The sequence below is a fragment of the Oryx dammah genome, unplaced genomic scaffold, assembly GCF_014754425.2.
Source record: "Oryx dammah isolate SB20612 unplaced genomic scaffold, SCBI_Odam_1.1 HiC_scaffold_2, whole genome shotgun sequence".
Lineage (NCBI taxonomy): Eukaryota > Metazoa > Chordata > Mammalia > Artiodactyla > Bovidae > Oryx > Oryx dammah.
The window spans coordinates 31,781,964-31,794,760 of record NW_024070186.1 but is presented as its reverse complement, the minus strand read 5'-3'; the positions used below and the strand labels follow the sequence as shown (position 1 = coordinate 31,794,760).

The following is a 12,797-nucleotide window of genomic DNA, read 5'->3' as shown; positions in this document are numbered from 1 at the left end:
CTCTTCGCATCATGTGGCCAAAGTATTGGAGTTTCAGCTTTAACATCAGTCCTTCCAATGAACACTCAGGACTGATCTCCTTTAGGATGGACTGGTTGGATCTCCTTGCAGTCCAAGGGACTCTCAAGAGTCTTCTCCAACATCACAATTCAAAAGCATCAATTCTTCGGCTCTCAGCTTTCTTTATAGTCCAACTCTCACATCCATGCATGACTACTGGAAAAACCATAGCCTTGACTAGACAGACCTTTGTTGACAAAGTAATGTCTCTGCTTTTTAATATGCTATCTAGTTTGGTCATAACTTTCCTTCCAAGGAGTAAGCATCCTTTAATAGCCTATCTCTTCTCCAGGGGCTCTTCCCCAACCCAGGAATCAAACTGGGGGCTCCTGCATTGCAGGCGGATTCTTTACCTGCTGAGCTAGTATTTCATAGACTTGACTGCAAATAGATGATTCATAAAAAGAAATATCAACAGATTAAAGGTCATCAATAGAAAGTTACAAAGTGGGAGGAAATATTTGCAAACTATATAGCCAACAGAGGACTATTATCTAGAATATATAAAGAACTCTCAAAATTTCACAATCAAAAAATCCAACAATTCAATGAGAAAATGAGATAAAGACTCAAAGAGCCATTTCACCTGAGCAGGTATACAGATAACAAATGAGCACATTAAAAAATATTCAATACCCAAGGTAGGGTGGGGAACACGTACCTGTAGCTGATTCATGTTGATGTGTGGCAGAAACCAACACAATGAGGTAAAGCAATCATCCTCCAATTAAAAACAAGAATAAAATATTAAATTCCATTAGGAAAATGGAAATTACAGTCCCTGTAAGCTATCAGAATGACTAAAATTTAAAACAGAGACAACACTAAAGGCTGATAAGGATGCAAAGAAAACTGGACTCATATGTTGCTGATGGAAATGTAAAATGGTAGTGCCCTTCTGGAAAAGTTTGGCAATTTCTTTTAAAAACATGCAAATACCATATAACTCAGTGATTGTTCCTGGGAATTTATCTCAGAGAATTGAAAACTTATGTTCACATACACAGCAGCCCTTTTTGTAACAGCCAAGACCAGGAACTACCCAGATGGTCTTTAACAAACAAACTGTGGAACATGCATACCATAGAAATATTTACCACTCAACAGTGAAAAGAAACGAACTACTGATACATTTGACAACCTGGATGAGTATCCAAGGAATTAGGCTGGGTGAAAAAAAAAGCCAATTCCAAAAGGCTACTTGCTTTACAATTCCACTTATATAACATTCTCGAAATGGCAAAATTATAGAAAAGGAGAATGGATTAGTGGTTGCCAGGTGTTAAGGAGGAAGTGTGTGGGGGAAAAGCAGGTGTGTTTGTAAAGGGTAACATGAGGGATATTTACAGTGATGGGAATGTACTGAGTCTTGCCTGTATCAGTGTCAAAATCCTGGCTGTGATGTTGTTACTTGAGTTTTGCAAGACGTTGTCTTTGGGGAGGAAATGGGGATCAGGCACGCAGTAAGTCCCTATTATTTCTTACAACTACAGGTGAGTCTACAGTTATCTCAAAATTAAAAGTTTAATTTTAAAAAGAAGTTGTGTTTGTCAGTAAATGGTAAATAAAAATTCAATGAAATGAGAATGACAATTGTATAGATATTTACTTTCCTTCCTTTGGTGTTTCCCTGTAAGGTTTGCGAGGAGCGATAGCCTTTGCCTTAGCTATTCGGAACACAGAATCTCAGCCGAAGCAAATGATGTTTACCACCACGCTGCTCCTCGTGTTCTTCACAGTCTGGATATTCGGAGGAGGAACAACCCCCATGCTGACTTGGCTTCAGATCAGGTGGGTGACACTGCTTAACAGAGGAAATCACTATGAAAGTATGATTGTGCTGTTCCGTTTCAGATGTTGCTGACTGGCCAAGAGTACAGTAGCCTGGGTGTGCCTTTACTTTCCCTGGGGTCAAGTCGACCTTCAATGACAAGGTGAAACAATATGACTGATCGCCAACAGAACTGACTTTACCAAGAGTTCTAGGAATCTCAGGATGATGTCTGTTCACAGTCTACAGTCCCTAGAAGTGACTGTCTTTATCTATGAGTTCTTCCATTCAATCAGATTTATTGAGTACAATGTGATATGCTATGGCGTTGACAAAAATGCGTAAGACACCAGTCTTGTCGTCAAGATACTTATGATAAAATACAATTTATACAGAAAAGGCTGTGATACAAAGGAAAAAAATTTGTTTTTAATTCCTATAGCACTTAGGATAGAATTGAGAACACAGGAAATGCTTAAGTGTGTTAGATTATTCAGCCATATGTTTAGCCAGAGGGATGCTATAAACACAGATTAGACAACTTCTCAAAGGAAAATGGGGTCACGGCTTCAGTCAGAGGCCATTCAATGAGCAGTGCTTGGAAGATGATTGCCATGAACCCGAAAGACGCTGGTAGTAGACGATATGATAAAAAATGAATAGCTTGTGGCAACTGAGTAAAGGGACAAGCCTGTTGTAAAATGCTCTTGTCTTTATTTAAGTGTTTCTTTGACCTGGGTCCTCATTTTCCCATGCCAGAATGTAACAGTGCTTTACGTAAATCACATTTTATTTCCCAAAGGCATACATCTTGATGATTCTGCAGTGCCTCCCCGGTCCCCACATATTCTCTGTGAGGCAAATCCATACCCATCACATCTGACAGGAAAAGATCCACCTGACTGCGAAGGGACTTCCAAGATTTTTTTCAGACAAGGACTCTGTTATTCCAGCACCAGTGTAGTGCCTGGCACATGGAAGAATTAAATAATTGGTACATGAAAATTAGATGGGTGTAATAACCACACACATATATTTCTTTTGTTAAGCATTTATTGACAGATTTCTACCCACTTGACAAATAGAAGCAAGAGCAGGACTAACGAGTTTAGGATAAAAAAGCTTATCTTTAAACTGGGCCAAGTGGCTATGTGTCAAGCCAAATTCAAGGGGAAAAGGGCCTTTTAAAATACTGTGAATATGGCTAAACACTTAAAAGCGCTTTGACCAAAGCTTGAAATGGAGAGTGTTTTGAAATGCTTGTTGAACTATTTTCTAACCATGTAAATGTGACCTGCAGTTTCTTTCACAGTGGTAGCTACTTGTACACTCTTCTGGATGAGCACAAATATTGCATTAAACACTATAGTGTCGGCTCCTCTGTAAACTGATAGTAAGATAATAGTGTGTTCAGGTTTCTGGAAAATAAATTCAGTAGGTGGATACATGCATGGAAAAATTAGGACTTGGAAAGCAGAAGTTAGAGGATACCAATCCCCACAAGAGAAATATATTGAATGCTCTATCAGGTAAATTAGAATATTCAGAACATAAAGTGGTGCTGGCAACATTTTCTTTAAAGTAACTCAAATATAACTTACTTTCTACTATTGAGATTCTTTACCCTGAAGGATTTGTCCCCAAAGCAATAACATGTTTTACCCTAAAATATTTACCGAATTCTCCTATGCATGTGTGCATGCTAAGTTCCTTCTGTCCTGTCCCACTGTTTGCGATGCTGTGGACTGTAGCCCATCAGGCTCTTCTGTCTGTGGGATTACCAGGCAAGAATACTGGGGTGGGTTGCCATGCCTTCCTCCAGGGGATCTTCTAGACCCAGGGATTGAACCCACATCTCTTACATCTCCGGCATTGACAGGCAGGTTCTTTATCACTTTTTTGAAAGGCATCCATTGGCTTCAGATAGATATCATAGCTTATGCAGTCTCTTGACAACTGGATCAGCAGGGAGAGGGTAATATAAAATGGAGCCTTAGGCGAGTTAGAAGGTTTATCAGGTTATAGTACAGTGCCTAATAGAGAAAGATAGTAACATCAACTGTCGCATCCACAGTAAGAGTCCTGGAGGTCATCTTAGCCCAGTGTGTTATGGCTTGCTGAGAGGCACAGTATGGAGTTGCCAGGTCATGGAGATGCCCCAGTGAGAACTAGCTCTAAATGGCCCACCAATTCAATGCCAGACTTATCCATCAGCCAGAAGGGAAGAAGAGTAAAAGTTAAAACCATAAGCTTTCAAACTCAGGTGAACATCAGAACCACCTCGAGGGCTCATTAAACTCCAGATTGCTGGCCCCAGCCTCAGAGTTTCTGATCCAGCAGATCTGGTTCAGGGCCTAAGAATTTGTATTTTAACCACACTCCAGGCAATGCTGATATGGCTGGTTCTGGGACTACATTTTGAGAACCACTGGTTTAGACTTATAAACCCACGTGGAAATGGGGCTACCTTGAGGAGAAAAAATCATTGTGCATTGATCAAGAAGGAAATAGAACATACTAGAATAAACATAAAAGACTAGGACCATAAGTTAGTGCGTGTTCAGGCACAAGCACAACACGCATTTGGTTTGACCGTGTAATAGTGGTACTATCGTATGCTCTACGTCCATCATGGTTTATAATGCTATCAAAGAAATCCTCAATTTCATTATAGCTTTTAAATGATAGTTGTCCATCATTTACACTGTATGGAGGGAGACTTTGCTTGTTTACAGAGAAATATCTCATTAACCATCTTTCATGTCAGATGCTTTCCGTGAAATGCCGGAGTGTTAGTAAACTGGGGCTTCATAAAATGACACATATAGGGGAACCCATAGAGCAGGCATGCAAACATGATATAGAATGAACTCAAACATCCTCACTTGGCTATGATTTATTTATACGCTTTGCCTTCCCTCTTATATATTTTTTACATTCAACTTTTTTTCCTTTTAATTATTAGGTATGTACTTGAGGATTTTTTTTTTTTTTGTCCCTATAAATTTGTCATTCAGCTGCAAACTATCACAGTAAGATGCAGTTTTATGTAAGGTAAAAATTGAGAACATTAATATGAGTTTCACTTTGATAGAAATAACTTGAAATGGCAATGACTTAAGCTTAGAGAAACTCTATGTAAAGAATGATCTTTACATATGAAACAAATTCTCTATTGGCTAAGTCTTATCCTGGGACTTCCCTGGTGGCTCAGACGGTAAAGAATCTGCCTGCAATACAGGAGACCTGGGTTTGATTTCTGGGACAGGAAGAGCCTGTGAAGAAGGAAATGGCCACCCACTCCAGTATTCTTGCCTGGAGAATTACACGGGCAGAGTTTTATTAATAATAACAAAATATTTTTTAAATTCTAGAGAAAAAGATTCCTCCAGTATTATTTTGGAGGTTTTTGTGTAAAAGCAAGCAGAATGGTCTCTTGATTAGAATCCAGGTCTCCTCCCTGGTGGTTAGGGAAACTCAACTCTCAGTAGCCAAGGACTAGCTCTGATGTTAGCCAGGAAATAAGAGATCAAAGGTGTCAGGTTTTGCCCTACAGAGGCCAGTAAACAGTATTATCCACCAAATAATCACACGTTAACAAAGAAAGCTCAGAGACCAACAGAGTAAAACTTTCTGGCAGTGGTAAGTAACTTGGGGTGGTAACCCTATTCTTAGTTAAGAGTAGGGTATCACATGGAGTTAATGGAATTAGAGAGCCCATTTGTTGTTCAATCACCCAATCATGAGTGAGACCATGGACTGCAGCATGCCAGGCTTCCCTGTCCTTTACCATCTCCTGGAGCTCTCTCAATCTCATGTCCATTGAGTCAATGATGTAATCCAACCATCTCATCCTCAGTTGTCCCCTTCTCCTCTTGCCCTCGGTCTTTCTCAGCATCAAGATCTTTTCCAGTCAGTTTGCTCTTGGCATCAGGCGGCCAAAGTATTGGAGCTTCAGCTTCAGCATCAGTCCTTCTAAAGAATATTCGGAGTTGATTTCCTTTAGGATTGACTGAGTGAATCTCCTTGCAGTCCAAGGGACTCTCAAGAGTCTTATCCAACACCACAGTTCAAAAGCATCAGTTCTTTGGTGCTCATCCTTCGTCATGGTCCAACTCTCCCATCCATACATGACTACTGGAAAAACCATAGCTTTGACTATACAGACCTTTGTTGGCAAAGTAATGTCTCTGCTTTTTAATATACTGTCTAGATTTATCGTAGCTTTTCTTCCAAAGAGGAAGCATCTTTTAATTTTATGGCTGAAATCACCCTCTGCAGTGATTTTGGAGCCCAGGAAAATAAAGTCTGTCACTGTTTCCATTGTTTCCCCATCTATTTGGCATGAGGTGATGGGACCATACCGCAGTGCAAACCTTTCCTAGCTTCTCCCAGATAGGAATGCCAGACCCATCTCTTCAACCCATCTCAGCCACAGTGCAGAAAGCCTAGCTTACCAGAGCAATTCAGAACTTGTATTCCAGACAGTATGAGAAAGTGCCCCCAGCAAGATGACTTTTACAACTTTCAGATTTTTGCTTCCAGTATAGCAAAGAATAATAGCTAGCTTTTATTGACAATTTATTCTGTGCCAGATATTAGAAAATAAAATACAAGGTAAAGTACAAAACCTCCTTGTGACTCTGCCTCTAATCTATGAAATGGAGATGATGGTAGTAGCTTCCTCCTAGAGTGGGTGAGGCCTGATGAAGTGGCACAGGGTCACCCCCCTGTCCGGCTGCAGACTCAGACTCCAAGGCCAGGCAGCCTGAGTCCAGGGGCCTGCACTCCCAACTAGTTCCTTCTTCTGCCACTGCAAATAAATGAGCTTATTCCTGATGCCAGCAATCTACCTTGATTAACAAATCCTCTAGGGAAAAAGAGATGTACTTTTATAACCAAGACAGGCCAGTTAAAAACAAACACAGGAAATCTTCATCCATCATGAGTGATTGGGTTGACTTGCTCATGCAGCACAGAAATTCTTCGGTACAAATTTTCTCCTTGACCTAGAAAAGTTAAAGGTAAACAAGGCCAGCCCTGGTCTCGGGTAGCCAAGCAGGGAAGTTTGTCTACCTCAGTTATAGAAATTTGAAATTAGAGGAATTTGTTACCCTCAGGCTCATTTCCCAACCCCATTTGGAATCCCATCAGCCTTCCATCAGCCTCTTCCACAGATCAGACCAAAAAAATTGCATATCCTGCTCTGTGTCCATTGCAGAATGAAAAACTTTTAGGTAATGCAGTGTCTCCGCTAGCATCATTTAGTTAAGTCTTTAAACTTTATTTGGGGTATGTGTCCTCTTCTATTCTATGTCATCCTAGAATGATTTTTTTCATCATATGTCCCTACTGACTACAAAGTTTTTAATAACGGTCACCATGGGAATGCATACAGAGGTAAAGAGAGAACTGTAAGCTGCATTATTGTTCATCTTAAACAATAATGAAGTTAAATATGCCTGCTTACATACCGATTTCCCTTATTGCTGAGGTGAGGAAATGCCAATTTAATGTAATAGAAGATACATGTAATCAAGTTCCCTTCATATCCAGCTGGGTTCTGCTTGGTTTTCTTTTTGGCATCCAGAGTCTTATGCATGTTTAACAACTTTATTTCACTGGTGAGTTAACATAGTAATTAAGCTCACACATTCTGAGGCAGACAATGTGGGATCCAATCTTGCCTCCCTCTCCTACTAGCTGTGGGACCTTGAGCAATAATTTAACCTCTCTATGCTTCAGTTTTCTTATTTGTAAGTGTGGAACAATAATAACTACCTACCTCTTTAGATTTTTATATAGATTAAGTATTGCATGTATAAATTTAAGGCATACAGTAAGTGCTCAATAAATGTTGTGCTGTAGTTGTTTAGTCGCTAGGTCGTGTCCAACTCTCTTGTGACACCATGGACGATAGCCCACCAGGCTCCTCTGTCCATGGGATTTCCCAGGCAAGAATACTAGAGTGGGTTGCCGTTTCTTTCTCCAGGGTTTCTTCCCAGTCCAGGGATCAAACCCGAGTCTCCTGCATTGGCAGGTGGATTCTTCACCACTGAGCCACCAGGGAAGACCAAATGTTGCTGCAACACTACCCAAATCACCACCTATGAGCCTTTCTTATCTAAACATCCTTTTTCTGCCTATGGTGTGTATATATATATATATATATATATATATATACACACCCACATATACATATACACACATATATATACAGGTATATATATATACACACACACACACATGCATACATACACATAAAGAGTTATTAATTAATTGTATTTATGAAAGCATGGCTTACATGGGAAATAGAAATAGTCTCTAGGGAGTTTATTTCATTTTGGGTAATGACTAGATTCATCAATTTTACAGGCAGCTCCTATTTCTGCATTCAAAATGATGACCCTCTTAAAGAAAAATGCTCACAAAAAGCATAATATTTATCCAACAACTCAGAAAGATTCTTCCTGGAACATGCTTCTGTTTGCTTCTGAGCAAAATAATCTTTTTCTCGGATCTCCTCAGAGATTTAATTTGCACCATTTCATTGATATATATTAATTTATTATTTTGCATTGATTTTGTACCAGTTTGTACGTTTTGTATCAATTTGTATTAATTGACAAGTCTGAGGAATACCCTCTGTCTTGTAACATGGAAAATGAGTTTACTCCTCTGAATGTAAACTTATGCTCAATATTCCCCACCTCTAACTCCCATTTAAAATTATGTTGTATTTTCTGTAGGCGTTTCTAAATATTGTTTCAGAACTCCAAATATTTATTGCTTAAATTAATTTAGTTTGATATATTTTATTAAAATTATTGGATGACTCTAGTAAGCTGCTGTTAACCTAAATATATCCTGGGTTTTTAACAGGTGTAGATAGCAGCTACTAGATTTACCTTCAGTGCCATCTGGGTTTTTTAATATGGTTTCTCTCTGTGTACTGAATCGTCCCAGTTCCAGAGATAATAGACTTTCTCCTCACATCTGCCAGCTATCCTCCACTAGGCATGCTCTTATCTTCTTCAACATGCTCTTGAGAACATCAGTATCAATAAACTTCACCCATTTGTGAGGGTTACCAAGCAATGAACATTCTGCTCTATTGAAGGGTATTCATTAGCCTGCTATCATAAAATGTGATCAAATATAGGTGCCTTACTTTAAGTAATAAATGTATCATTGTTACTGTTGTTCAGTCGCTGAGTTGTGTCCATCTCTTTGCAACCCCATGAACTGTAACATGCTAGGCTTCCCTGTCCTTCACCATCTCCCAGATCTTGCTTAAACTCATGTCTATTGAGTGATGCCATCCAAACACCTCATCCTCTGTCATCCCCTTCCCCTCCTGCCTTCAATCTTTCCTGGCATCAGGGTCTTTTCCAATGAGTCAGCTCTTCGCATCAGGTGGCAAAATATTGGCACTTCAGCTTCAGCACCAGCCCTTCTAATGAATATTCATGATTGATTTCCTTTAGGATTGACTGGTTTGATCTCTTTGCAGTCAAAGGGACTCTCAAGAGTTTTCTCCAGCACCACAGTCTGAAAGTATCAATTCTTCAGTGCTCAACCTTCTTTATAGTCCAACTCTCACATCCACACATGACTACTGGAAAAACCATAGCTTTGACTATATGGATCATTATTGGCAAAGTGATGTATCTTTACTTTAGGTAATATGTGAAGTCTGAAAAGAATACTTTAAAATTGTATTTGCAATAGATGGAACTTGTGATCCAAAAGGCTATAGAGGGGATTCCAGTTTTGGTCAAGATGGAGTAACCATGCTTAATCCCATCTGTATCTTCCTCTGAATGCAACTAAAATCTCTAGACAGAATGCCTGTAGCTGCTATCTAAGGACTCTTAAGAGTAAATGATGGATTGGGGAGGAAACAAATTCAGAGTACTATTAAACCAGTGGTGAATTTCCTTTTTTTTTTTTTTCCTCCTCTGGCTTCTCAACCTGAACTCAAAGCAGTTTAAAGGCCAGAATTGCACAATAAGGAAGAGAGAAAAAACTGCAACAGAAATGATCTGTTTGGGCATAAGGAACAGGACAGAGGACCGTCATGGGTTAGAGGAGTGGGGAATTCCCTGGGTTTGTTGTTATTGCTTACTTCATTGTCATTTCAATACCAGGCAAAGCTGAAGCAGCAGCAATAATGATGCAGCAGCACCAGTTGGATGGACCCCAAATTCCCAGTCAGGGGAACTAAGATCCTGAGGCCTCAGGAAGAATTCCCATGGCATTATTTTCTCTCTTAATCTTATCACTGCTTGACCTTGAAAACAGGCCCAATATTGCAGAAAAGTCATGGGAAAACATGTAGCGGCATAGGGAAACAAAAACCCTGGGCTTTAGGAAGCCAGAAAATGTGGAGGAATTTGTGGTGTGGAGGGAGCACAGGAAAGTTAAAATTGTGTATAAACTTTTGGGCTCACCTCCAAGCTGCATAAACATATATCTGACCCTAAACATCACACCGAAGTGTTTGAGAAATGAACGCAAGAGAGAGCATCACTCAGGTCCCATATATACACTGTATGGCTCACATGCAGGGCATGTATGGATCTTAGATCAAAATGTAAACTATAAAACTTCTAGAAGAAAATGTAAGAGACAAATCTTCACTGCCTTAAATTAGGCAAAGGAGTCTTAAATGTTATACCAAAAGCATCACATACAAAAGAAAAAAAATGATAAATAGGACTTCATCAAAATGAATCTCTTTTGCTTTGCAAAAGACACTGTTAAGAGCATAAAAATGCAGACTACACACTCAGACTCTGAGAGAATGCATTGCTGATGGGAATACAAAACAGTGTGGCCAATCTGTAGATCACTTTAGCAGTTTCTTATAAAGTTAAACATACAGTGATTATAGGAGTCAGCATTCCCTCTCCTAAACATTTAGCCTAGAGAGTAAAGTGGGGATAACAGAATCTGTCTCTGAAGATTAAATGTGTGAACATTAAATAAAAAAATACATGTTAAAATCCTTTGAGCAGAACTGAGGACTCATTAGTAACTATTTTATTCACAGCTTTTATTAGAAATGTCAGATAAAGTTTAATAGTGTTTTCAGCATATATTGAGATAATCACATCATTTTTTCATCTGGTTTATCGATGTATGAAGTATATTGATTGCTATCTTGATATTGAATTATCTTTACAATATCAGGATAGTTATTTTTTTCCCTACAGTTCTGCTATCTATAATAATAGCTGAGGTTAGTCTATAATTTTTTTTAGAAGGAGGGGGGCTCTCTTTATTTAAAGTTTAAATAGTGTTAAGGATGTGCTATATTCATAGCATGAGCTAAAGACTTCTGTTTTTTCATGGTATAAAATGAAAGCATAGCATAGAAATGATCAGGTTTGTAAAGAGAAGTTAGGAGTCAGCTGTAAAACCATCTGGCTCCTGGAGTCCTTTTAATAGTAGGTCTTTAATCACCTTTCTGGATGTGAGAGTTGGACTGTGAAGAAAGCTGAGAGCTGAAGAATTGATGCTTTTGAACTGTGGTGTTGGAGAAGACTCTTGAGAGTCCCTTGGACTGCAAGGCGATCCAACCAGTCCATTCTAAAGGAGATCAGTCCTGGGTGTTCATTGGAAGGACTGATGCTGAAGCTGAAACTCCAGTACTTTGGCCACCTCATGCAAAGAGTTGACTCATTGGAAAAGACCCTGATGCTGGGAGGGATTGGGGCAGGAGGAGAAGGGGACGACAGAGGATGAGATGGCTGGATGGCATCACTGACTCGATGGGACATGAGTCTGAGTGAACTCTGGGAGTTGGTGATGGACAGGGAGGCCTGGTGTGCTGTGATTCATGGGGTCACAGAGAGTCAGACACGACTGAGCGACTGAACTGAACTGAACTGAATCATTTTTCCAGTGTCTCCTATGGTAATTCCTATATTCAGATGTAAAATTGTGATTTTTTGTTTAGCTCAAAAGTGGTCAAGGATTGGCAATTTCATATGGTTAAATGTAGTAGTAAAATGGATATCCATATGCCCTGTACCTCGTTTTATCCACTGTTAATAATATGCCCATTTTGCTTTCTTGCTTTTATAAATACATGTATATCACATATATTAAATGTTTTTATTTGTTTTTTTTATTTTTCACTGAATCATTTAAATGTAAAAACAGACATCATACACTTCTAATCTAAGTACTGAAGAATGAGTCTTTGAAAAACAAGGACATTCTATTAGATAACGAAAATACCATTACTGTGTCTAAAAATATTAAAAACAATAATTTTATCAGTATACACTCAAATTTTCCCAGTTATTGCAAAAAAATATGTATCATGTGTAGATGTTTTTTAATTACATGATCTGATAGAGGTTATGTATTATATTTGGTCAGTTTTCTTTTAGTCTTTTTAAATCAGTTTCTCTGCTTGTTTTTTCCCCCATGACATTGATTTTCAGAAAAAAAAAAAAAAAAGTCAGTTGTTTTGCACACTATCCCACATTCTGGACTTGTTTGTTTCCTCCTAGCATCAATTAATATGTTCTTTTCTCTGCTATATTTCCTGTAAACTAGAAATTAGGTCAAGGCTTGAAATTCAGGTTGAACCTTTTTGGCAAGAATTTTCACTGGCAAATGAACAAGTCTTTCACTCGTTAGGGGTATGCTTCAAGTACAGCTGTTGGACTGTATTATTTAACATGGTATCTTGTAATCCCATGTGGACATGGTTAGTCCCAAACTGAGATATACTATCCTGGGTAGTAAACTGTGGCCTCTCAAAATTCACATATTGAAGCTCTAACACCCAGTATGACTGTATTTGGAGACAGGGTTTTTAGAAGGTAATGCAGGTTAAGTGAGATCATGAGAGTAGGGTTCTAGCTGATAGGAGTGGTGGGCTTATAAAAAGAGAGATGGATTGCTGTCTCTCTGCACATGTGCTCCAAGGAACACAGTGAGGACATAG

The 12,797-nt window shown here is 38.9% G+C and overlaps 1 protein-coding gene across 1 annotated transcript in view; it reads left to right on the top strand.

Moving 5' to 3' along the window:
* Positions 1–12,797, top strand: part of SLC9A9 (solute carrier family 9 member A9) — a 640,928-nt gene that overhangs the window by 425,552 nt on the left and 202,579 nt on the right. Inside the window, exon 12 of the mRNA XM_040234268.1 lies at positions 1,698–1,851. Coding sequence (XP_040090202.1) covers positions 1,698–1,851 — 154 coding nt within the window. The remainder of the gene's footprint in view (positions 1–1,697; positions 1,852–12,797) is intronic.